This window comes from Coregonus lavaretus (assembly GCF_964263955.1).
Source record: "Coregonus lavaretus genome assembly, chromosome: 20".
NCBI lineage: Eukaryota > Metazoa > Chordata > Actinopteri > Salmoniformes > Salmonidae > Coregonus > Coregonus lavaretus.
In genome coordinates this window covers 40,796,712-40,821,254 of record NC_140007.1, presented here as the reverse complement: position 1 = coordinate 40,821,254, position 24,543 = coordinate 40,796,712, and the positions used below count along the sequence as shown (strand labels likewise).

The window sequence follows — 24,543 nt, the reverse complement described above, 5'->3', positions numbered from 1 at the left end:
AGTAGATTTGGTAGCCATTTTGGGAAGCCAGGATAGAAAGCTAGGACCATAGAAATAGAATTCCTAGAACGGGTATTAACCATTCTAGTCAATTATATTTCTATGGACCTTGAACCACACCCTGTTGAAGCAACACATTGTACTGTGTACAGTCTGTATACAGCACCTAAAACACTGCCTGTCATGTAGAGATACGGTGAAAAACACACATTTTGATGTAAAACAGGCCCTGTATAGTCCATAGAACACATATGGGGCCTAAGGTGGGCTTTCAGTCACAAAGTGTTAAGTTATTGTTTATAGAGGTATTCTGTACAGTGATCCCTAATGTAGGCTACAGTCTGACAGGGTGTGGTAGTGTTGGGAAAGGAGGAGGATGGATAGAGTAGGACATGAACAGCAACTTCATGTTATGCCATGGGTGAGGGGACATATGATATTCATATCCCAAGAGAACATGGAAATGTCTACTAGAACCATGTTGTAATCCATCCATTTGAAGGGGATCTATGTCTCTCACCTCTTGTATCTCCATGAAGCAGTCTCTCTCTCTCTCTCTCTCTCTCTCTCTCTCTCTCTCTCTCTCTCTCTCTCTCTCTCTCTCTCTCTCTCTCTCTCTCTCTCTCTCTCGCTCTGTGTTTACTTGGTTTCTTGTCAATCTGAGATGCTTGAATATGAACGGCAATTCTCTGTTTGTGAGTTTGGAAATAATGTGCCTTCATGTGCAATGAATCCAGGAATTGCACTCTGTTTCCCATCATGTGCAAATAGAAAACAATTCTATTGTTTTACGACATAACAATGTAAGACAAATTATTCACATTTGATTACATTGATATTGGAATGTGAATGCTGGCAGCTAGGCAGCAGTACAAATTAGAATCGGCCAATCAATAACCAAGATTATTGATCTGCATATTCAAGCCATGCTCAACAACAACAGGGTATGTGTTTTCTACTGTCTCTGACCTATCTACTGTATGTCTACTGTATGTCTACTGTATGTCTACTGTATGTCTACTGTATGTCTACTGTTCTGGATGTATTTTATATCTCAGTGTTATTGGTAATTCTCTGTCCCTTCTGTGACACAACTTTGAAAGTATTTGGAACAGTGGAATTTATTTTTCTTTCTTTAATTCTAAATTGATTAATACATTCCAAATTAATTCAGGACCATTGAATTGATAAATTAGGGGAATGATAATTAATTGTGGTTGGTTGCTTTGACAGTAATTATAAAAACAACATTAAAAACTGGTTGAGAAATTCCTTCAGAATTCAAAGTTGACACCTCAGCAGGGGCATGGAGTAATGTAATGTTGCATAGATATGATCCAATCCCCTGACTGTACTGTATCTGTAATGTGTGGAATCTCTCCTACTTCGATGGTCAGATTTGGCTAATGGCCTTGGTTATTTCTGACCTTGTCATTGGAAAGATGAAGAAGTGCTCTTCTGTGTGTTCTGACCTCTGACCTTGTCCTTGAACTAACCACCTCTCAACAGTCTCCAACACACCGTCTGTATGTTCCAGCCCAAACCATCTCTCTCTGACAGGAGGTCTATCTAACCATAGAAATATAATTACTAGAACGTGAATACCCATTCAAGTCATTGACGCCATGATGGGTGAACCAGGAAGTAAAGCAGGATGTGTATGTTCTAGTGATTCTATTTCTACTGCATGGTTCTACCCAATAATGGCTGGAGGTAGAGATGATGAAACAGTATGAGAATGTGACTGTTGACCCCATAGAGACCCTGTATTTCTATATGTAATTCTATGATTCTATATGTAATTCTATGATTCTATATGTTATTCTATAGTTGACCCATCCATTTCTCAAACACTGAAATCAAACACTATTGCCCCCTTTGTACAGTAATAGCTCAGGCACACCGCAAAGACCAACTGCCAAAAGCAGAGGGTGGCCGCGGAGTGTCAGCAATAACCTAATGGGTGTCGACGAATGGTGGCCATACAATATGTAGACTCGAAATGAACAGAAAATGACGGCCACCTGATGCTTTAAAGCGCTTGTTATCATGGTGTGTTTTGGTCTTTACTGTCCCAGTATGTTTGACTGTTCAATAGGCTGTATTGATGGATCAGCCATAGTCAGAATTAGCATGTCATGTTACACCCATCTCTCTTTAGGACAGTAACTTCATTTTTATGCCTCTATAATGACTGAGACTGAGTCGTTATATAAGAGTGGAATGACATTGTTACCCTACAGAATAATCAACTTTAATTAATTACAATCTTTTTTCTCTACAGTAAATGTAAAACTTGTTCCAGTGATTGTGTTTATTATGTACAGTAGGACCTGCAGTAGTCAAGTTAACACTAACCTAACACATACCATGTAAAACACTAGACTTCTTACCATTAGTGTTGATTCTGGTAGAACAAATTCTACCTTAATCTAATTTAAGTCCTATATGTACATGTATATATTTAAAGTATCCCACATAGTTAGTGTCCCCTCTATGGGCTGACAGACTACAATGTACCCCATGCCCTAGAGCCATTGATGATGGTCGTACTGTACTACGGCCGTACAGGGGCCTACATTTCCCAAGATGCACTCGGGATTGTCGTACGGTATGGGAACCGACAATTCCTTCCCAAGCTGTCAATGTGTGACCACAAAGTGTGACATACCCCCCACTCCTCATCCTTCTTAAAGTCTGACGCCTCCTCTTACCCCAGGAATGTTGTGAGTGACCTTTGACCTTGTGCTGAGTGACCTTTGACCTTGTGCTGAGATGATGACGTAATGATGGTGGGGCCAGGCTGGCCTGGCAGCCAGTGGTAAGTTTGGTCCTCCAAACTGGCAGACAAGCAGTCAGTCCCTCTTATAATGCTGCTGTGCCTCACTGAGTCTGGGTCATCCTGGGTAATCTGCCTGTCTGTCAGCCTGCCTGCCTGTCTGTCTGTCAGCCTGTCTGTCTGTCTGTCTGTCTGTCTGCGACTCTACTTTCTGTCATTGCACTGTGATGTCTGTGGTTTGGTTTTAACCATGTTGTCTCTCTGTGGGCACCATCAGAAGGGGGACACCATCATTGCTTTAGACCAGCATGCATTACTCTGAGTGTGTGTGTGTGTTTGTTTGTGAGTGTGTGTTTGTTTGTCTGTTCCACATACCTCTTGTGTTTTGATATCTTTCTGTTGAGTTATCTTTTCATTGGCCTCTCATCTTCTTGATTTTTATTGTAGAAATATGGATAGCAAATGTGATACAGGAGAATTACTATGAGAAGACAGAATCACTTACTGGACCCATGCTTTGTTTTGCCATACATTACTAACAATATGCTTCAAGTCTATTTGGTCCAAAAGTTGAACAATAGATTTTTATCAAATCATGTGCTTTACATTGTTGAGAAAACATTTAGTTACAGTACACCACTCTTAATAATGGAGATATGAATTTGAATACAATGCAGGACAGAATACTCTTCGATTATGTAACCATAGTGCTGTAAGGTAAAATCTAAATCAAACAAATCTTTCTGGTAAAACCACAGTAGTAGGGTCTTAATTTGAGCCAGTTTGCTACAGCTGGAAAATAATCCTGCAGCAACAGGAAATGTGAATTATTATGCGAATTATAATTATATGAATATTTTTGTAGGGGTTGATTCATTTTTTGTAAGGGAAAATAAACTCTGAAATTTCATAGTGGAAATTACAAACTTCAGAAACGTTTAAACCTCAAATACATTTAAATACATTTACACTCCAAGTTTTACAAAGTTATCCTGCAACACGGTGATCAAATTAAGATCCTACATCTGTAATAGCCAGTCAAGTTTGGGGATGGAGTCGTTATATAAGAGTGGAATGAGGCTGGATCCATCCATCCATCCTTTTATTTTACAGACATTTAGATATTTTCATAAGTGTTGTTTTTGTTCTGTTTGATTTTAGTTTCCGTTGTCTTTCTGTTTTTCTTTCTGTTTCTGTTCCATTGTTCCTCATTGGATCACAGCCCAGAGATGTGATTGGCCTTGCCTTGCAGAGCTCGACGCTGATTCGCTGAGGGCTGCCACACCCACACAACAGGCCATGCCCCTTGACCTATAAAGGGGTGGGGCACTCCAAGGGGTCAGGCTGAGGCTGAAGGTGACAAATACCCCAAATACTGTGACAGTAGAATAAAGGCAAAATCTTTATTTTATTTTACATCTGCTTAAAAGTGACTTTATTGTGTTATCCTTGCAACAACAAAAAAAAGATATACCTACTGGCTGATTAATACATTCAATCAATCAATTCATCATCGCCCAGATGAAACAGCTTGCCGGGAAGAGGCAGTTATTATACAGCTAAACTGATTATTAACAAATGGGACATCCTCAACTAAAAGAATTGAGCTAGCTAGAATCTGAAGGAGTCATAGGTGTAATATGCAGTTCATACAGAGACCTGGAGATTCAGGAGCCCTTGACCGACATAATAACCCAGAGATGACTCATTAGTCATGAGTCCAGTCATCAGTTCCATGCTGATAGCTTCACCGCTGTCCTTGGCTATGACCAAATGAATTGGAATGACTAGGGTTCCATTGCAAAAAGTATGTCCATTATCATAGACTGTAGTATCGCTAATGGCCTTAAATCAAAATAAAGATTTAGCCTTTGTTAGAATCCCTCCTCTATCTGTGACTATGGTCTGGTCAGATTTGGATGTTGTGTTCTTTGCGGTGAGTTTGACCAGTCTGGTTGGCTGGTTGGAGGTGATTTCACATGTTTTTACTGTGTTATACTGTTTTCCCTTTGTTAAGGAACTGGTGCTCTCACTCTCCCAGTCTCACCACCTGAACAATGGCAGTGAGAGAGATAGGGACAACATTTTAGTGTTTACAGGACTAAGAACTATTAGATGGACATCGTCTGTAATGTTTAATCAATGAGATACTGTAGTGCCATTTAGTCACATCAGGGTTGGGGTCAATTCCATGTCAATTCAGGAAGTAAACTGAAATTACTCATGAGGAAAATTGGCATTGGAATTTCCACAACTAGCCTTGCTCTCCTCTCTTCACTGTTGGCCTACTGGTCCTGTTGGCCTACTGGTCCTGTTGGCCTACTGGTCCTGTTGGCCTACTGGTCCTGTTGGCCTACTGGTCCTGTTGGCCTACTGGTCCTGTTGGCCTACTGGTCCTGTTTGCCTACTGGTCCTGTTTGCCTACTGGTCCTGTTTGCCTACTGGTCCTGTTTGCCTACTGGTCCTGTTTGCCTACTGGTCCTGTTTGCCTACTGGTCCTGTTGGCCTACTGGTCCTGTTTGCCTACTGGTCCTGTTGGCCTACTGGTCCTGTTGGCCTACTGGTCCTGTTGGCCTACTGGTCCTGTTGGCCTACTGGTCCTGTTTGCCAGACCCATGGTGCTTCACCCCCAATTGTGCCTGAGGTACGGCAGGAAGAGGCTACTGTATGGGCCTCTCTCTCTCTCTCTCTCTCTCGCTCTCTCTCTCTCTCTCTCTCTCTCTCTCTCTCTCACTCTCTCTCTCTCTCTCTCTCTCTCTCTCTCTCTCTCACTCTCTCTCTCTCTCTCTCTCTCTCTCTCTCTCTCTCTCGCTCTCGCTCTCGCTCTCGCTCTCGCTCTCTCTCACTCTCTCTGGCTGTGTGTTTTAGCTTATATCAGCTAGAAGGGCCGGTAGTGTAGGGCTGCGTCCCAAATAGGGTGCCATTTGGGACGCCAGTCTAGTAGTGTATATCACAGGGCTTGCCTTGCTTCACAATTACTAGACCATAACATACTCCACTTAGCCTGTATCATCTATATGTTGTCATTGATTCAGTCTATATGTTCACATGATTACTCACAATCATGGGAACGGGTAATACTTTGAATATAATCAAATTTATAAAGGCCCAAGCCCCCCAAAATGATTTAAATGATGCTTGTGTGTTAGTAGCCGTTTCCTGCAGTCAAATGGCCAAAGCGCCCTCTAGTGGCCTCATGGGTGGAATGTTATTAATATTTTTCATAATTTCATAATTAATAAACATAATAATACAAATAATAAAAAACATTATTCTGTGATAGTGTACTATTGTGATACAAACTGAAAATGTTATACATTTCAACTATATATCTGACATGGTACAGGTGTCTTGTTTTTTTAAAGCCCATAACCATGTGTGTGAGGTGTATGCATTTTTTTTCAAAGTAGATTTGTTTAAGACTACCAAGAAACACTCTGTGTGACCCTGATTTAGCCCACTGCAGTAAAAGGTTAAAGACCATTGAAATCCTTGCCGCTTGGTTGATTGAAGTCTCCAATATTTGCCCGCTCTGCAATAGCCCCCTAACCTGATGCTTGAACTCAGTTGCAGGGTTCCTATTCCATTTCCATGGCTAAAACAGGAATTATCCAAGAGCTTTGATCCAATGAGTAAGTGACATTGTTAGCATGTACATGTTTGTCATTTAGCAGAAGCTCTTATCCAGAGCGACTTACAGGAGCAATTGGTCTTAAGTGCTTTTCTCAAAGGCACATCAACAGATTTTTCACCTAGTCAGCTCAGGGATTGAAAGCTTTCAGTTACTGGCCCAACGCTCTTAGCCGCTAGGCTACGTGCCGCCGCTATGTAGACAGTGATGCCTAGTTGGCGGCAGCTGCTGTGCTGTGTGTGAGAGTGGGGAGCAAGGTGGAGCTAGAAACAATATTATCTACCCCATGTCAAATCCTCTCAGTTCTTCACAAGTGCATAGGGCGTAGTTTAGGGGTTGATTTGGGATTGGGCCATTGTGTGTGAGAGTGGGGGAGAAGCACCCGTTTCTTTGAGGTTGTGTGCTGTTGACTGTTCCTGTGTGTAACTCTACTGTACTCAGTGTGTCTCTCCAGTGGTCCTTCCAGGACCATCCAGTGCCAAATAACTACTGTGTCCGATCTCCCCCTTAACCCTCTATCTCCACCCTTAACTACTGTCAGTGTATGGTTAACTGTATATGACTGTATGCTGTGTGAATATGATAAGATTATTTTTCTCAAAACCAAATGACGTAAATGTACATATTTACCTGTATTCTTTCTCTTAGGTTCCGTTAGTTTGTCTGTCTTAGATTATATGGGATATTATGCCTCACCCGAGAGTGACAGACATGGAGAGGAAATGTTAGAGGGGGCCAGGGTAAGGTTCTACAAGTCTGTTGGGTTTTTATATTCACTTCTACAGATTGTAACCTCTCTCCTTCCCTCCTCCTCCTCCTCCTCTCCTTCGTCCATCCTTCTGTATCTGTATTGCTTCAGTCGTGTGCTGTGGCAACACTTTTCTGCCTATTTCCCCCTTTGTATGAGTCTCATGCCTCTCTCTCTCTCTCTCTCTCTCTCTCTCTCTCTCTCTCCTCTCTTTCTCTCCCTCAACCACAAGTTTCTTTGCAGGTACAAAGGAGTTTGTCACGTCTCTCCCAACTGCCCTAAAATAACAGAAACAAATCCCTGCTCCTGCGACCTACCTTCTACTGCTCCTAAAAACACTACGCACATAAAACCTATACTAAACATTTACCTTCTCTCGCAATGTGTATACATATATAAATGCAATATTATACATGTATATACATGCATATAGATTTATGTGTGTATGTCAAGCAACTCTCTCCGCCCATGCCAGCCCTATTGCTCCAAGGGCTCTAGTCTGAGTCTCTCTTCTACCTTAAGAGAATATTCTCACTACTTCTAACCGTTTGGAACCTCTTTTGCTTCTCTGTTTGTGTGTAGGTGTCTATAATCAGTCTGGTAGCTAATGCACTGGGCTACTCGGATCTAGGTCCTATTAAATCACTAAGGACACTAAGGGCCTTGAGACCCCTCAGAGCCTTGTCACGTTTTGAAGGGATGAGGGTAAGAGCCTATGCTAAGCAGCTGATCCTTACCTTACGCATGCCCATTCAACAGTATTAAAGCATGCTAGAAACTGAAATATTATAAAAACGTTTTTTTTTTTTTTTTTGGCTGTTAAAGAAAAACATTCCAAAAATAATTTATTGGCAGATTATTTACAATATAAACTGTAGGAAACTAGCCAAGACAAGAAGTCACATTTCCATGCACACGAATCCTGGACCATACTTCACATACTATTTATATATACACGTCATGATGCAGCTGGGAGTGTAAAGTAATGTTAAGTATTAATGCTACAAAGTGATACAGTAATACCATTAGAAACTGTTTCCCTGGTTTCAATTGAACCTTTAAAAAGAAATCTAAATACTAATTGATATTTTCTGAATTTCCACTATCTACAGGAAGAAAAATAAAAAAGACAGTGAACTAGAGGGATATGTCACAAAACTGCCTCATCACATAACACCTTTTTTTGTTTTAATGATTGGCTCGAGAGATGAGGTGAAATTATTATTAGTTAAAGATCCATGCAAACAAAGCCATACTACATACCATTTCATAAAGCATTTGAATCAACAATTCGCTGTTCATTTGGCCTGATTCGCAACCTCTGCTTTGATTATCAATCCCCCTTATTCTCAATCCCCTACCACTACCTGCCCCCCCCCCCCCCCCCCCCATAGAATTAGAAGGATTATGTTTCTATGGCAGCTAGACTGGTCAAAATTCCAATATCATTTTTGGGTGAAAGAATCATGGTACATTCTTAGAAGAACATTGTAGTCAAACATTGCATTACCCTTATGAACGATCTCATTCACTGGGTGTATGGTAGGAGGTGACGGTGGCCCAGTAGGCTAATACCTGTAGCAGTGAAAAAGCAAACACAATATAATTAGATTCTGCCTGTACTTACTCACCAATTCAAAACAATGTTGTCTATGTTCATCAATTCATTAGCCTTTTTTTTCCTTTTCTTTTTTATTTAAATAAAAAGGAGAAGTCGAAGTGGTAAGTAAATGGATAGGGAATTACGACAATGGAGAGATGACACCGACAAACATAATAATGAAAGAGATTCTGGAGAGAATGTTGAGAACTCTTGCTGACTTGAGCTTCTGGCCGTTGTGATGGAAGGTTGTGTGGTGGTGGAGGCCAATGCAAGTCGACAGCTCTGAGAGTGAGCAGCATAACACAGCTTTACATTTGAATACATTGCAATGCTTAACATGCAATGATGCAATGGGCTGTACCTACCTATCTGAATGCCTATGGTCACTTGTTAAATGCTTTATCTTTTACTATACTGCTTTGTAGTCTCATTGTTACTTTTTGAGCAATGCAATGTACAAGAATGACACAGTCGCCAAGTCATCCTTACATCTGTCTTACTATAGATTTTCTAATGAGCTTGCTCTCTAGTCTTTGGTTGCATTTTAATGTTTAGTCACAAAACATGTGTTGTATTATTAACTTAAAAATGTAAATACCTTCTAGCTGCATCATGTCAGACTTGCAGCAGACACGTTAGCAGGAAACACATCCTGAATTACAGACCAATCACACAGAGACCTTAGAACCATAGAACAGATGTCTGAGTTCTTAGAACAGAGGTCTGAGTTCTAACTCTACACCATCCATTCTTGACTGTTCTTAAATGTTGTGTCCGAAGATAACCAAGTGTAAAATCCACTTGTCAGATAGATATATAATATATAGACAAGCAACATTTTGGCCGGTTATCTCTCTATCCAAAACATTTCTCTATATGTTTATTTATCGATTTGAACGGTTCTTGAGATTGCACCACAATGCCATGTAACAACACGCATGTACTCAAATTGCAGATGCACATTATGCACTTTTGAATGCCATTTTCCCTCTTTGTTTTGATAATGTATTTGATATATGATATATATTATATAAGGCATGGCCAATTGTATTATATAAGGCATGGCTAATATTACCTTGAACACTTTGAATCTTTGAAAACAAGTTTTAAGTTCTACTGCCTCAGCGGAAGCAAGTAGTTCATTCTCTCAGCGTGGGTGCAGTGATATGTGTTCTCCTATAGGATTGTAATTTGAGCCAGTTTGCAACAGCAGGAAAATAATCCTGCAGCAACAGGAAATGTGGATTATAATGAATAGACATTTTTTGTAAGGGTTGATACATTTTTCATTAAGCCAAATCAAGTCTGACATTTTAAAGTGGAAATTACAAACGTTAGAAGCCTTTTAAAACCTTGAATACACTACAAGTTTGCATTTCCTGTAGTGCAGGCAAATTCTCAGCAAAAACAAAGAGTGATCGAATTAAGATCCTATATCTGTATGTGAGAGGGGGGAGGTGTGATATTACTGTCATGATGCGGTATAACTGCTACGTTTTTACGCATTGTAATCATTCCTCTCAAAAGGTAGCTTTCTCTTTACAGTTTTGTATTTTTTCATGATAGATTCTTACATGTATTATTAGAGGTCCAAGCACAATGAGTAGCCGAAGTGGCTTATATGTATTCTAATTCAGCTATTTCAGTAAGATATTTTTTATCATCTGTTTTGGGTTACTCACACAGAAAGAAATTGGCACCCAACAACCTGAAGTGTCCATTGTGGCCATGTGGTGTTTATCCAACCCTAGTGCCATAGCAACCAGTTAGCAGCCAGTAACTCCATATGCCATAATCATTCAACAGGAACAGTCAAAGGCCTGTAGTTAACACTTCCAATAACACACATACTGTAGAGAGGAGAGTACCGATGATGTCCTCACTAACATGTTTAACTGTAAGAGAAGAGTGTACCTACATTTTGGGTTATGATAAAAGACAGCCAGTTGTGCAAGTCATATTTTTCCAAGAACCAATGGGTAAATATCAAGAATTGAAATGACTATTGAACAGCTCCCCAAATCCCTGACTGTAGCTTTAAATAATCAATACAGGGTCCTGCACATTGCTGAGAGAATGCTGCTCCTGAAGCTCCGTCTGCTGTCTGTCTGTATACAAGGAGGGAATATGGCTCCACAAACCAAGTCTGTCTGCTAAAAACAGACGACATGCATGCTCAGCTCAGCTGTGTGCCTGACAGCTGCTGGTCTGGTATGGTCTGGTTGGCCTGCCTAACACTGTCAGTGAGCTAGCGGTCAACCCCACTATGCACATCAGTGTATGGAAGGGCCGGTCAGGCCGGACGCTGGGTAGTGAGGAGATAGAAGCTGTATAGGGGCTAGCCCGTTGGTGTTATGGATGTGGGAAGTAGTCTATGAGTTGCATCTGAAATGGCACCCTATTCGCAATATAGTTAACTACATTTAAGCAGAAAGTGCACTGCTTTTTACCTGGGCCCATAGGGCTCTGGTCAAAAGTAATGCACTATACAGTATAGGGAATAGGGTGCCATCTAGGACTTACACTATAGCTCAAAATGCTTTCCATTGCATTGCGTTAAAATGATTGGGTTAGTCTGGGTAGAGGGTGTTTTAGGAAAAAATTAAGGGGGATGAGGGAGGGAGAGAGAGAGAGAGAGAGGGGTGAATGTTTGGGAGAATATGAGGCTGCATGCTGGTATGGCAAAACACTTGTAGTTCAGTTAGTTTATGACAGTTCTATGCTCACTCTAAAGGACAGTGGGGTGTGTTTATATGCGCAGACCCCTTGGGCAGTCCTAGCCGTGTTCTCGATCAGATCAGAGACCATTCGTTCTAATTATAATAGAACTGATACTGCTCTTTCACTGTTGCATTCGGAAAATATTCAGACCCCTTGACTTTTTCCACATTTTGTTACGTTACAGACTTATTCTAAAATGGATTTTTTTTAAAAAGAATCTTCATTCATCTACACACAATAACCCCTAAATGATAAAGCAAAAACACGTTTTTAGACATTTTTGCAAATTTATTATGAATACAAAACTTAAATATCACATTTACATAAGTATTCAGACCCTTTACTCAGTACTTTGTTGAAGGACCTTTGGCAGCGATGACAGCCTCGAGTCTTCTTGGGTATGACGCTACAAGCTTGGCACACCTATATTTGGGGAGTTTCTCCCATTCTTCTCTGCAGATCCTCTCAAGCTCTGTCAGGTTGGATGGGGAGCGTCACTGCACAGCTATTTTCAGGTCTCCAGAGATGTTCGATCGCGTTCAAGTCCGGGCTCTGGCTGGGCCACTCAAGGACATTCAGACACTTGTCCCAAAGCCACTCCTGCGTTGTCTTGGCTGTGTGCTTAGGGTTGTTGTCTTGTTGGAAGGTGAACCTTCACCCCAGTCTGAGGTCCTGAGCGCTCTGGAGCAGGTTTTCATCAAGTTTCTCTCTGTACTTTGCTCCGTTCATCTTTTCCTCTCCAAGTCCCTGCCGCTGAAAAACATCCCCACAGCATGACGCTGCCACCACAATGCTTCACCGTAGGGATGGTGCCTGGTTTTCTTCCACATGTGACGCTTGGCATTCAGGCCAATGAGTTCAATCTTGGTTTCATCACACCAGAGAATCTTGTTTCTCATGGTCTGAGAGTCCTTTAGGTGCCTTTTGGCAAACTCCAAGCGGGCTGTCATGTGTCTTTTACTGAGGAGTGGCTTCCGTCTGGCCACTCTACCATAAAGGCCTGATTGGTGGAGTGCTGCAGAGATGGTTGTGCTTCTGGAAGGTTCTCCAATCTCCACAAAGGAACTCTGGAGCTCTGTCAGAGTGACCATCGGGTTCTTGGTCACCTCCCTGACCAAGGCCCTCAGTTTGGCCGGGGGGCTAGCTCTAGGAAAAGTCTTGGTGGTTCCAAACTTCTTACATTTAAGAAGGAGGCCACTGTGTTCTTGGGGACCTTCAATGCTGCAGAAATGTTTTTGTACCCTTCCCCAGATCTGTGCCTCGACACAATCCTGTCTTGGAGCTCTACGGACAATTATTTCGACCTCATGGCTTGGTTTTTGCTCTGACATGCACTGTCAACTGTGGGACCTTATATAGACAGGTGTGTGCCTTTCCAAATCATGTCCAATCAATTGAATTCACCACAGGTGGACTCCAATCAAGTTGTAGAAACATCTCAAGGATGATCAATGGAAACAGGATGCACCTGAGCTCAATTTCGAGTCTCATAGCAAAGGGTCTGAATACTTATGTAAATAAGGTATTTCTGTTTTTTAAATGTATACATTTGTAAACATTTCTAAAAACCTGTTTTCGCTTTGTCATTATGGGGTATTGTGTGTAGATTGAGGAAGATTAAAAAAAAAATCAATTTTAGAATAAGACTGTAACGTAACAAATTGTGGAAAAAGTTAATCAGTCTGAATACTTTCCGAATGCACTGTATGTTACTATACTATACTATATTATACTGTACTATAATAATTATGTACTATACTGTACTGCATAATACTATACTGTACTATACTACAATATATAGACATACTCTAAATTTTATTCTAACTATACTCTAAACTGTACTGTAAACTATACTATACTTTATACAACGTTATATATCATAATAACGTTAAAACTCAATTTGTAATATGACTCAATAATAGAACATAGTACATGTCAAATTCGTTTTTGATGCCACTTTCTCCTTTATGATGCCATAACAGTATGCAGCTGCTCTGAGGGGGGATTGATAGGTATCATGGAGTATGGAGTTTTCAATCTCTTACGCTGTCCTATCCTCCTGTCTCCCCCGTCTAGGTGGTAGTCAACGCCCTGGTGGGAGCCATCCCCTCCATTATGAATGTGTTGCTGGTTTGCCTCATCTTTTGGCTGATTTTCAGTATCATGGGAGTCAACTTGTTTGCGGGCAAGTACTACTACTGTTTCAACCAGACAGCAGAGGAGTACTTTCATGCCAGCGAGGTCAACAACAAGACACAGTGCATGGCCCTCATTGGACAGAATTTCACTGAGGTCAGGTGGAAGAATGTCAAGATCAACTTTGACAATGTTGGCGCCGGATACCTGGCTCTGCTTCAAGTGGTGAGAGTGTCTCTGTCTCTGTCTCTGTCTCTGTCTCTGTCTCTCTCTCTCTCTCTCTCTCTCTCTCTCTCTCTCTCTCTCTCTCTCTCTCTCTCTCTCTCTATCTTGATCTCTCTCTCTCTTTCTCTCTCTCTCTCTATCTCTCTCTTTGTCTCTCTCTCTCTCTCTGTCTTGCTCTCTTGATCTCTCGCTCTCTCTCTCTGTCTCTCTCTCTCTGTCTCTCTCTCTCTGTCTCTCTCTCACTCTCTCTCTCTCTCTCTCTCTCTCTTTCTTTCTCTCCCTCTCTCTCTCTCTCTCTCTCTCTCTCTCTCTGTCTTGCTCTCTTGCGCTCTCGCTCTCTCTCTCTCTCTCTCTCTCTCTCTCTCTCTATCTCTCTCTGTCTCTGTCTCTCTTGCTCTCGCTCTCTCTCGCTACACATTTCTGTTTTTCCACATGTCCACATTTATGTTTTGTCCACATGTCCACATTTCTGTTTTGTCCACATTTCTGTTTTTCCACATGTCCACATTTCTGTTTTGTTCACATTTATGTTATGTCCACATGTCCACATTTCTGTTTTGTCCACATTTCTGTTTTGTCCACATTTCTGTTATGTCCACATGTCCATATTTCTGTTTTGTCCACATTTCTGTTTTGTCCACATGTCCACATTTCTGTTTCACATTTCTGTTTTGTCCACATGTCCACATTTCTGTTTTGTCCACATGTTCACATTTCTGTTATGTCCACATGTCCACATTTCTGTTATGTCCACATGTCCACATTTCTGTTTTGTCCACATGTCCACATTTATGTTTCACATTTCTGTTTTGTCCACATGTCCACATTTCTGTTTCACATTTCTGTTTTGTCGACATGTCCACATTTCTGTTTCACATTTCTGTTTTGTCCACATTACTGTTTTGTTCACATTTCTGTTATGTCCACATTTCTGTTTTGTCCACATGTCCACATTTCTGTTTTGTCCACATTTCTGTTTTGTCCACATGTCCACATTTCTGTTTTGTCCACATTTCTGTTTTGTCCACATGTCCACATTTCTGTTTTGTCCACATGTCCACATTTCTGTTTTGTCCACATGTCTACATTTCTGTTTCACATTTCTGTTTTGTCCACATTTCTGTTTTGTCCACATTTCTGTTTGTCCACATGTCCACATTTCTGTTATGTCCACATGTCCACATTTCTGTTTCACATTTCTGTTTTGTCCACATTTCTGTTTCACATTTCTGTTTTGTCCACATTTCTGTTTTGTCCACATTTCTGTTTGTCCACATGTCCACATTTCTGTTTTGTCCACATGTCCACATTTCTGTTTCACATTTCTGTTTTGTCCACATTTCTGTTTCACATTTCTGTTTTGTCCACATGTCCACATTTCTGTTTTGTCCACATTTCTGTTTTGTCCACATGTCCACATTTCTGTTTTGTCCACATTTCTGTTTTGTCCACATGTCCACATTTCTGTTTTGTCCACATGTCCACATGTCTGTTTTGTCCACATGTCCACATTTCTGTTATGTCCACATGTCCACATTTCTGTTTTTCCACATGTCCACATTTCTGTTTTTCCACATGTTCACATTTTTGTTATGTCCACATGTCCACATTTCTGTTATGTCCACATTTCTGTTTTGTCCACATTTCTGTTTCACATTTCTGTTTTGTCCACATGTCCACATTTCTGTTTCACATTTCTGTTTTGTCCACATGTCCACATTTCTGTTTCACATTTCTGTTTTGTCGACATGTCCACATTTCTGTTTCACATTTCTATTTTGTCCACATGTTCACATTTCTGTTATGTCCACATGTCCACATTTCTGTTTTGTCCACATTTCTGTTTTGTCCACCTTTCTGTTATGTCCACATGTCCACATTTCTGTTTTTCCACATGTCCACATTTCTGTTTTTCCACATGTTCACATTTCTGTTTTTCCACATGTTCACATTTCTGTTTTTCCACATGTCCACATTTCTGTTTTTCCACATGTCCACATTTCTGTTTTTCCACATGTCCACATTTCTGTTTTGTCCACATGTCCACATTTCTGTTTTGTCCACCTTTCTGTTATGTCCACATGTCCACATTTCTGTTTTTCCACATGTCCACATTTCTGTTTTTCCACATGTTCACATTTCTGTTTTTCCACATGTTCACATTTCTGTTTTTCCACATGTTCACATTTCTGTTTTTCCACATGTTCACATTTCTGTTTTTCCACATGTCCACATTTCTGTTTTTCCACATGTCCACATTTCTGTTTTGTCCACCTTTCTGTTATGTCCACATGTCCACATTTCTGTTATGTCCACATGTCCACATTTCTGTTTTGTCCACATGTCCACATTTCTGTTTTGTCCACATTTCTGTTTTGTCCACATGTCCACATTTCTGTTTTGTCCACATTTCTGTTTTGTCCACATGTCCACATTTCTGTTTTGTCCACATGTCCACATGTCTGTTTTGTCCACATGTCCACATTTCTGTTATGTCCACATGTCCACATTTCTGTTTTTCCACATGTCCACATTTCTGTTTTTCCACATGTTCACATTTTTGTTATGTCCACATGTCCACATTTCTGTTATGTCCACATTTCTGTTTTGTCCACATTTCTGTTTCACATTTCTGTTTTGTCCACATGTCCACATTTCTGTTTCACATTTCTGTTTTGTCCACATGTCCACATTTCTGTTTCACATTTCTGTTTTGTCGACATGTCCACATTTCTGTTTCACATTTCTATTTTGTCCACATGTTCACATTTCTGTTATGTCCACATGTCCACATTTCTGTTTTGTCCACATTTCTGTTTTGTCCACCTTTCTGTTATGTCCACATGTCCACATTTCTGTTTTTCCACATGTCCACATTTCTGTTTTTCCACATGTTCACATTTCTGTTTTTCCACATGTTCACATTTCTGTTTTTCCACATGTCCACATTTCTGTTTTTCCACATGTCCACATTTCTGTTTTTCCACATGTCCACATTTCTGTTTTGTCCACATGTCCACATTTCTGTTTTGTCCACCTTTCTGTTATGTCCACATGTCCACATTTCTGTTTTTCCACATGTCCACATTTCTGTTTTTCCACATGTTCACATTTCTGTTTTTCCACATGTTCACATTTCTGTTTTTCCACATGTTCACATTTCTGTTTTTCCACATGTTCACATTTCTGTTTTTCCACATGTCCACATTTCTGTTTTTCCACATGTCCACATTTCTGTTTTGTCCACCTTTCTGTTATGTCCACATGTCCACATTTCTGTTATGTCCACATGTCCACATTTCTGTTCTTCCACATGTCCACATTTCTGTTTTTCCACATGTCCACATTTCTGTTTTTCCACATGTCCACATTTCTGTTTTTCCACATGTTCACATTTCTGTTTTTCCACATGTTCACATTTCTGTTTTTCCACATGTCCACATTTCTGTTTTGTCCACATGTCCACATTTCTGTTTTGTCCACATGTCCACATTTCTGTTTCACATTTCTGTTTTGTCCACATTTCTGTTTTGTCCACATGTCCACATTTCTGTTTCACATTTCTGTTTTGTCCACATTTCTGTTTTGTCCACATGTCCACATTTCTGTTTTGTCCACATGTTCACATTTCTGTTATGTCCACATGTCCACATTTCTGTTTTTCCACATGTCCACATTTCTGTTTTTCCACATGTCCACATTTCTGTTTTTCCACATGTTCACATTTCTGTTTTGTCCACATGTCCACATTTCTGTTTTGTCCACATGTCCACATTTCTGTTTTGTCCACATGTCCACATTTCTGTTTCACATTTCTGTTTTGTCCACATTTCTGTTTTGTCCACATTTCTGTTTTGTCCACATGTCCACATTTCTGTTTCACATTTCTGTTTTGTCCACATTTCTGTTTTGTCCACATGTCCACATTTCTGTTTTGTCCACATGTTCACATTTCTGTTATGTCCACATGTCCACATTTCTGTTTTTCCACATGTCCACATTTCTGGTATGTCCACATGTCCACATTTCTGTTTTGTCCACATGTCCACATTTCTGTTTTGTCCACATGTTCACATTTCTGTTTTGTCCACATGTCCACATTTCTGGTATGTCCACATGTCCACATTTATGTTTTTCCACATGTCCACATTTCTGTTTTGTCCACATGTTCACATTTCTGTTTTGTCCACATGTCCACATTTCTGTTTTGTCCACATTTCTGTTTTGTCCACATGTTCACATTTCTGTTATGTCCACATTTCTGTTATGTCCACATGTCCACATTTCTGTTTTGTCCACATGTCTGTTTTGTCCACATGTCCACATTTCTGTTTCACATTTCTGTTTTGTCCAAATGTCCACATGTCTGTTTTGTCCACATGTCCACATTTCTGTTTCACATTTCTGTTTTGTCGACACATCCACATTTCTGTTTCACATTTCTGTTTTGTCCACATGTCCACATTTCTGTTTTGTCCACATTTCTGTTATGTCCACATGTCCATATTTCTGTTTTGTCCACATGTCCACATCTCTGTTATGTCCACATGTTCACATTTCCTTTCCTTCTCCAGGACACACATCAAATGTGGGTTTGAGTTAGATTTTTTTTCTTCATATGCTGTATATATATATATTAAAATGAGACTTTACATTTTATATCATTTTTTTTGTTGGTGTTTTGAATATTATAAGTTAATCGTATCTCTTTGTCTCCAAAGGCGACATTCAAAGGCTGGATGGACATCATGTACGCAGCCATAGACTCCAGAAGGGTGGAGGACCAGCCCATCTATGAAGACAACATCTACATGTACATCTACTTCGTCATCTTCATCATCTTTGGCTCCTTCTTCACCCTCAACCTCTTCATCGGTGTCATCATTGACAACTTCAACCAACAGAAGAAAAAGATAAGACCTATTTTCTTACCTCCTCCTCCCCTGTCTCTTTTTGCTAAATCCTATTATACGCCTTGTTGTATAACATAGAGGCTCAAACATGCTTATAACAAGTTTTAAAGCATTATTCCTGTATATAAAGTGTTACGCTCAATGACATTTGAAAGCAGGGTTGTGGTCCATTCCATTTCAATTTCAGTTAGTTCAGGAAGTACACTGAAATTCCAATTCCATTTCTCTTCAATGCTTTTCAATTAGGAAAATTTGGAATTTAGGGTTGGGGTTGGGGTTAGTGTTAGGGTTGGGGCTAAGGTTGGGGTTAGGGTTAGGGTTGGGGTTGGGGTTAGGGTTGGGGTTAGGGTTGGGGTTAGGGTTAGGGTTGGGGTTGGGGTTGATTGTCCCTATTCTTTAGCATTAGGGCGTTTCCCAAGCTCGGTACTCGGGACCCCAAGGGGTGTACGTTATGTTTTTTTGCCCTAGCACTACACAGCTGATTCAAATGATGATTAGTTGATTATTTGAATCAGCTGTGTAGTGCTAGGGCAAAAAAACTAAACGTGTACCCCTTGGTGTCCCGAGGACCGAGTTTGGGAAACCCTGGGTTAGGGTTGGTTGTAACCAAATGTTTGTGTGTCCCTATACTTTGGAGGTCAGGACATCTTCATGACAGAGGAACAGAAGAAGTACTACAACGCCATGAAGAAACTGGGTTCAAAGAAGCCCCAGAAACCCATTCCCAGACCACAGGTTGGCTGTTGCTCCCTGCCTTTATTAGCCTGGCTTTTTCATGGACTTTTATTGGCAATAAAATTCACTCCATATTTGTTTATCCAGCTCAACACATAGAGTATGGGACCAGGCTAGGTCTTTATGATGTTAAACACTGCCACACACAGGAGGCTGCTGATGGGAGAACGGCTCATAATAATGTCCGGAATGGAGTCAATGGAATGTCACCAAACACATGGAAACCATGGATTTGATGTATTTGATACCATTCCACATATTCCGCTCCAGACATTACCACGAGCCCGTCCTAAGGCGTCACCAACCTCCTGTGCTGCCACAACATATTGAAATCAGTATTTTCACTATTTCATTGTTGACGTAACACTTTGTATTATGTTAACACTGAAATATTAATTTCAATCGATTGTGGTAGTGTTTCCTTGCAATTAACAAAATGTGTGCTGTTGTTGTTGTTGTTGTTCTTGTGTCTGTCTGTGTGTGTATGTCTCTGCATGCGTACGTGTGTGTGTGTGTGTGTGTGTGTGTGTGTGTGTGTGTGTGTGTGTGTGTGTGTGTGTGCATGGTGCCCTGTTGTTGTGGCCTTGTCTCCACAGAACAAGATCCAAGGGTTGGTGTTTGACTTTGTGACCCAGCAAGTCTTTGACATCTCCATTATGATGCTGATCTGCCTCAACATGGTCACCATGATGGTGGAGACAGACGACCAGTCGGAGGAGACGGAGAACATCCTCTATTGGGTTAACTTCATCTTCATCGTGGCGTTCACCACCGAGTTCGTCCTGAAACTCTTCGCCCTGCGCCACTACTACTTCACCAATGGCTGGAACGTGTTCGACACGGTTGTAGTCATCCTGTCCATTGCGGGTGAGTGGAGTGAGGCAGTGTCTAAAAATGGCACCCTATTCCCTATATAGTACACTACTTTTTGACCAGGACTCATAGGTCACTGGTCAAAAGTAGGTCAATGTATTGGAAATAGGGTGCCATTTTGGGTGCATACTGTACAAATCCATAGAAAGCCTCCATAGACTCAGCCAGACTTCGATTTCTCTGCTGAGTACTCTTTCATACACAGTATATTTGGGATTTCAGAAAGCAGCTCTGAATCATTCTTTTTTGTTGCTGAGAATTTTCCTGCGCTGCAGGAAATGCAGATGAGCTTTGTGATTTACATAAATTCACCTTAAACCCACACTTACACACGGTTATATTAACAGTATCGCACTTTTCACGTAGCCGTATTTTGGTCAGCTAATAGCCTAACCACCGATTTAAGCAACATTATGGACTAAACTTTCAAATCCTGTTGTCGCAGGGATATTTTGCTGCAACAATATTGGTCAAATTAAGATCCTACATCTGTACTATCACTATTCCAAAAACTGTAGAAGGGGAGAGACATCTTTAAGGTAGACATTGGGTTGAGTCTAGGCTGTTGCAGTGACCGTATTACCACCACACCAGCAGTCATGAGTCATGACTGCAGTAAAATTCCATGTGACCTTTGAGACACAGTAATCTGTAGTAGTAACCAATTTGCTAACTACCATCAGGTCCTAATGGCCTGGTACTCAGGGCTCTATTGTCCCTCTAACCACTCTGGCATCAATGCAAATGCAGTCGAAAATCACATCAAACACTTATCATCAAAACAGTAGGCCTATAGTACTTCTAAAACTCACCTTACTGTGATGATCAATTTGAAGAAAGAAGTTCAACAGCATGTTAAAACAGTGGTGAACATGGTTATTGTGGATGTTGTTTCAAAGCCTAACACAATGAAATGGACAGCGCTTTCTAAGGTGATGGTTAATTCCAAACACCCATACCATATTATAGTTTATGCATATGCATAGGCTTATGAGCCCAAGCCTGAAAGAAAAACCTGAATTAAAATTCTGATTGTGCCATTATACAACACATAGTCTCCTGTAGTTCAGTTGGTAGAGCATGGCGCTTGCAACGCCAGGGTTGTGGGTTTGATTCCCACGGGGGGCCAGTATGAAAAATGTATGCACTCACTAACTGTAAGTCGTTCTGGATAAGAGCATCTGCTAAATGACTAAAATGTAAATAACCTACCGCATATTACAAATGGCAGAAAAACATAAAACAAAACTGATTTAAGATGTCTATGGTACATAAATGGTCTAGCCTATAATCCAAAATTAAACTAATTTGAGTAATGGCCTGAGTGAGTACTGTATTATTATGCATACTGGATCGACTGGTTAGCTTATGCTAGGCTCCAAAATGTATATCCATGAGTCTGGGAGATAACGTATAGCCCTAGGCGATGCTGTTGGTTCGTTGATTGTGCAAGGCGGCTTACAGGTAGCCTATGATTATAGTGAATTTGTATTTGATTTTGAATAGCCTAGTAATAGGGATTTTTTAAAAACATTTTCATAATAAATTGGGTGACACATTACCTTTAGCTATACAGAATATGTTACCACCATTCGTTTCCATTTCCTCCTCTCCCTCCTTTATTCCTTTCTCGAGCACGCAGACGGGCTGTCAACAATTTAGTGAAATATGTTTACTTGCAAAAACAAATTACTATCGATGTTCCCGAACAGATTTCCCTTGGTTTCCCAAATTAAGCACTGGGTAGCTGCAGGAACAATGTTGGAGAGCCCATGGCATGCAGACTTTGGGCGGAATATCACCTGTCAGGCAGCGAGAGTATGCTCCTCAAACAGTTGATGCGTGGAGTGAAATAAGTGTTCTTGTATTTATTTCTCAAAGCACATGCTCCTCTATAAAACCGAAGTAGCCTACAAAATGGACCGGCAGAAAGCGCGTGGCCTCCATTCGCTATTGGAGTGCATACGGATGACATGTATTTTTCCCCCGCCACTGTTCCTGCCCATTTGAAAATGGGCTATTCTAAATCGAAATAAATTGTACATATAAATATAGACAAGATTAAATTGAGAATAGTCTGATGGGTGAAAATATGATCACTTGATGAGAAAACAGCTGTGCAGCCTGACGCAAGGAACAGAGCGCCACTTTCTTTTGCTACTGTCTTAAATCGTCAATAGCCTATAGTCGCACCATGCAGCCCATATATGTTTTCATTTCTAAGACATTCTAAGGTTTGTATCGTTCACAACTAAAGTTGCCAAATAACTCTAAATCTAGCATATACTGTAGGACCTGTTTCAAATGATAACTTTTACGATCAACATGGCTACTTAATATGCTAACTCACAGGGACATAGATAACATAGGCCTACAGTAGGCCAACTCATATTCTGTTCTTCTGAAATACATTTTCTTCATATCATAATGTTTCTTTAGACCGGACTAAAATAAATAATGGATGTATTGTGGTGTATATAATTTTTTTTTATTATACTTTTTTTAATGTAGATATTCCAAAGGCGCCCATCAGCGGCTTGTATACGTGGAGGCCTACAGATGCTAAACATGTTTATGTTTTTAATTAATGGTCAATTACCGTGAGACCGACAGTCTTTTGCATGACAATAACCGGCTGACAAATTGTCATGACTGCCACAGCCCTAGTTGATTCATGTCTGCTAACTGTGTTGTCTCTGGGTGTCTTGTCTCCACCACCCTCTTCCTCAACAGGCATGTTCCTGGCTGACATCATTGAGAAGTACTTTGTATCGCCGACCCTCTTCAGGGTCATCCGATTGGCTCGAATCGGCCGCATCCTGCGTCTGATCAAAGGGGCCAAGGGCATACGGACTTTACTCTTCGCCTTGATGATGTCACTTCCTGCCCTGTTCAACATCGGCCTCCTGCTCTTCCTGGTGATGTTCATCTTCAGCATCTTCGGAATGTCCAACTTCGGCTATGTCAAACACGAGGCCGGGATAGACGACATGTATAACTTTGAGACCTTCGGGAACAGCATGATCTGCTTGTTCATGATCACCACGTCTGCAGGCTGGGATGGTCTCTTGCTCCCCATCCTCAACTACCCTCCTGACTGCGACCCAACCCTGGAGAACCCAGGTGCACCTGCGACAGGCGACTGCGGAAACCCCTCAGTTGGCATATTTTTCTTTGTCATGTATATAATTATTTCCTTCCTTGTCGTAGTCAATATGTACATCGCCATCATCTTAGAGAACTTCAGTGTAGCGACAGAAGAGAGCGCTGACCCGCTCAGTGAAGACGACTTTGAGACCTTCTATGAAATCTGGGAGAAATTCGACCCCGCCGCTTCCCAGTTCATCACCTTCGCAAAACTGGGTGACTTCGCCGACACCCTGGAGCACCCTCTCCGCGTTCCCAAACCCAACACCATCGAGCTGATCGCCATGGACATGCCCATGGTCAGCGGCGACCGCATCCACTGCCTGGACATCCTGTTTGCCTTCACCAAACGCGTGCTGGGTGACAGCGGGGAGCTGGACATGCTACGCACGCAGATGGAGGAGCGCTTCGTGCAGGCTAACCCCTCCAAGGTCTCCTACGAGCCCATCACCACGACGCTGCGCCGGCGCCAGGAGGACGTGTCCGCACGCTGCATCCAGAAAGCCTACCGCGCTCACCTCCTCAAACGGGGCTTCGTCTGCAAGCGCAGGCCCAAGACCAAGCTGGAGAACGGAGGGACCAACAACCTGGAGAAGAAAGAGAGCACACCCTCCACCGCCTCTCTCCCCTCCTACGACAGCGTGACCAAACCTGACAAGGAGAAACAGGAGGAGAATGAGGCAGAGAGGAAAGAGAAGGACAGAAACCAAAAAGAGGAGCGGGAATCAAAGTGTTAGTTAGGTTTCAGTGATTACAGTACCACACACTGCCAGAAGGGACTCTGAGCCCAACAAATGTACGAAAACTACACAAAAAAATGTTTACAGACTTCAATTTAACACAAAATTAAGGATTTTTGTCGTTGAAGAAAAACACCGATGGCGATGTACATGTTGCCTACGATAAGGATTTAGTTAGAACACAATCATTATCACTAAATGATTTTACTGCCTGATGATGAATTTCTTCTTTATTTCTTGGAAATAATGTGAGGAAGAACCACGATAATATAAATAATTATCAATAATAACT

General features: G+C 41.1%; 1 protein-coding gene across 6 annotated transcripts in view; it reads left to right on the top strand.

Annotated features, from left to right (window-relative positions):
- The window catches only part of LOC311147726 (sodium channel protein type 8 subunit alpha-like), a gene marked incomplete at both ends in the record, with an annotated part of 104,147 nt that extends 79,899 nt beyond the window's left edge, over positions 1-24,248 (top strand). For all 6 annotated transcript variants that reach the window (XM_084184489.1, XM_084184487.1, XM_084184486.1 and 3 more), the window contains 6 exons: positions 7,741-7,863; positions 13,559-13,843; positions 18,565-18,756; positions 19,387-19,491; positions 20,088-20,358; positions 23,098-24,248. In XM_084184489.1, coding sequence (XP_084040615.1) covers positions 7,741-7,863; positions 13,559-13,843; positions 18,565-18,756; positions 19,387-19,491; positions 20,088-20,358; positions 23,098-24,248 — 2,127 coding nt within the window. The remainder of the gene's footprint in view (positions 1-7,740; positions 7,864-13,558; positions 13,844-18,564; positions 18,757-19,386; positions 19,492-20,087; positions 20,359-23,097) is intronic.
- Positions 24,249-24,543: the final 295 nt, after the last annotated feature.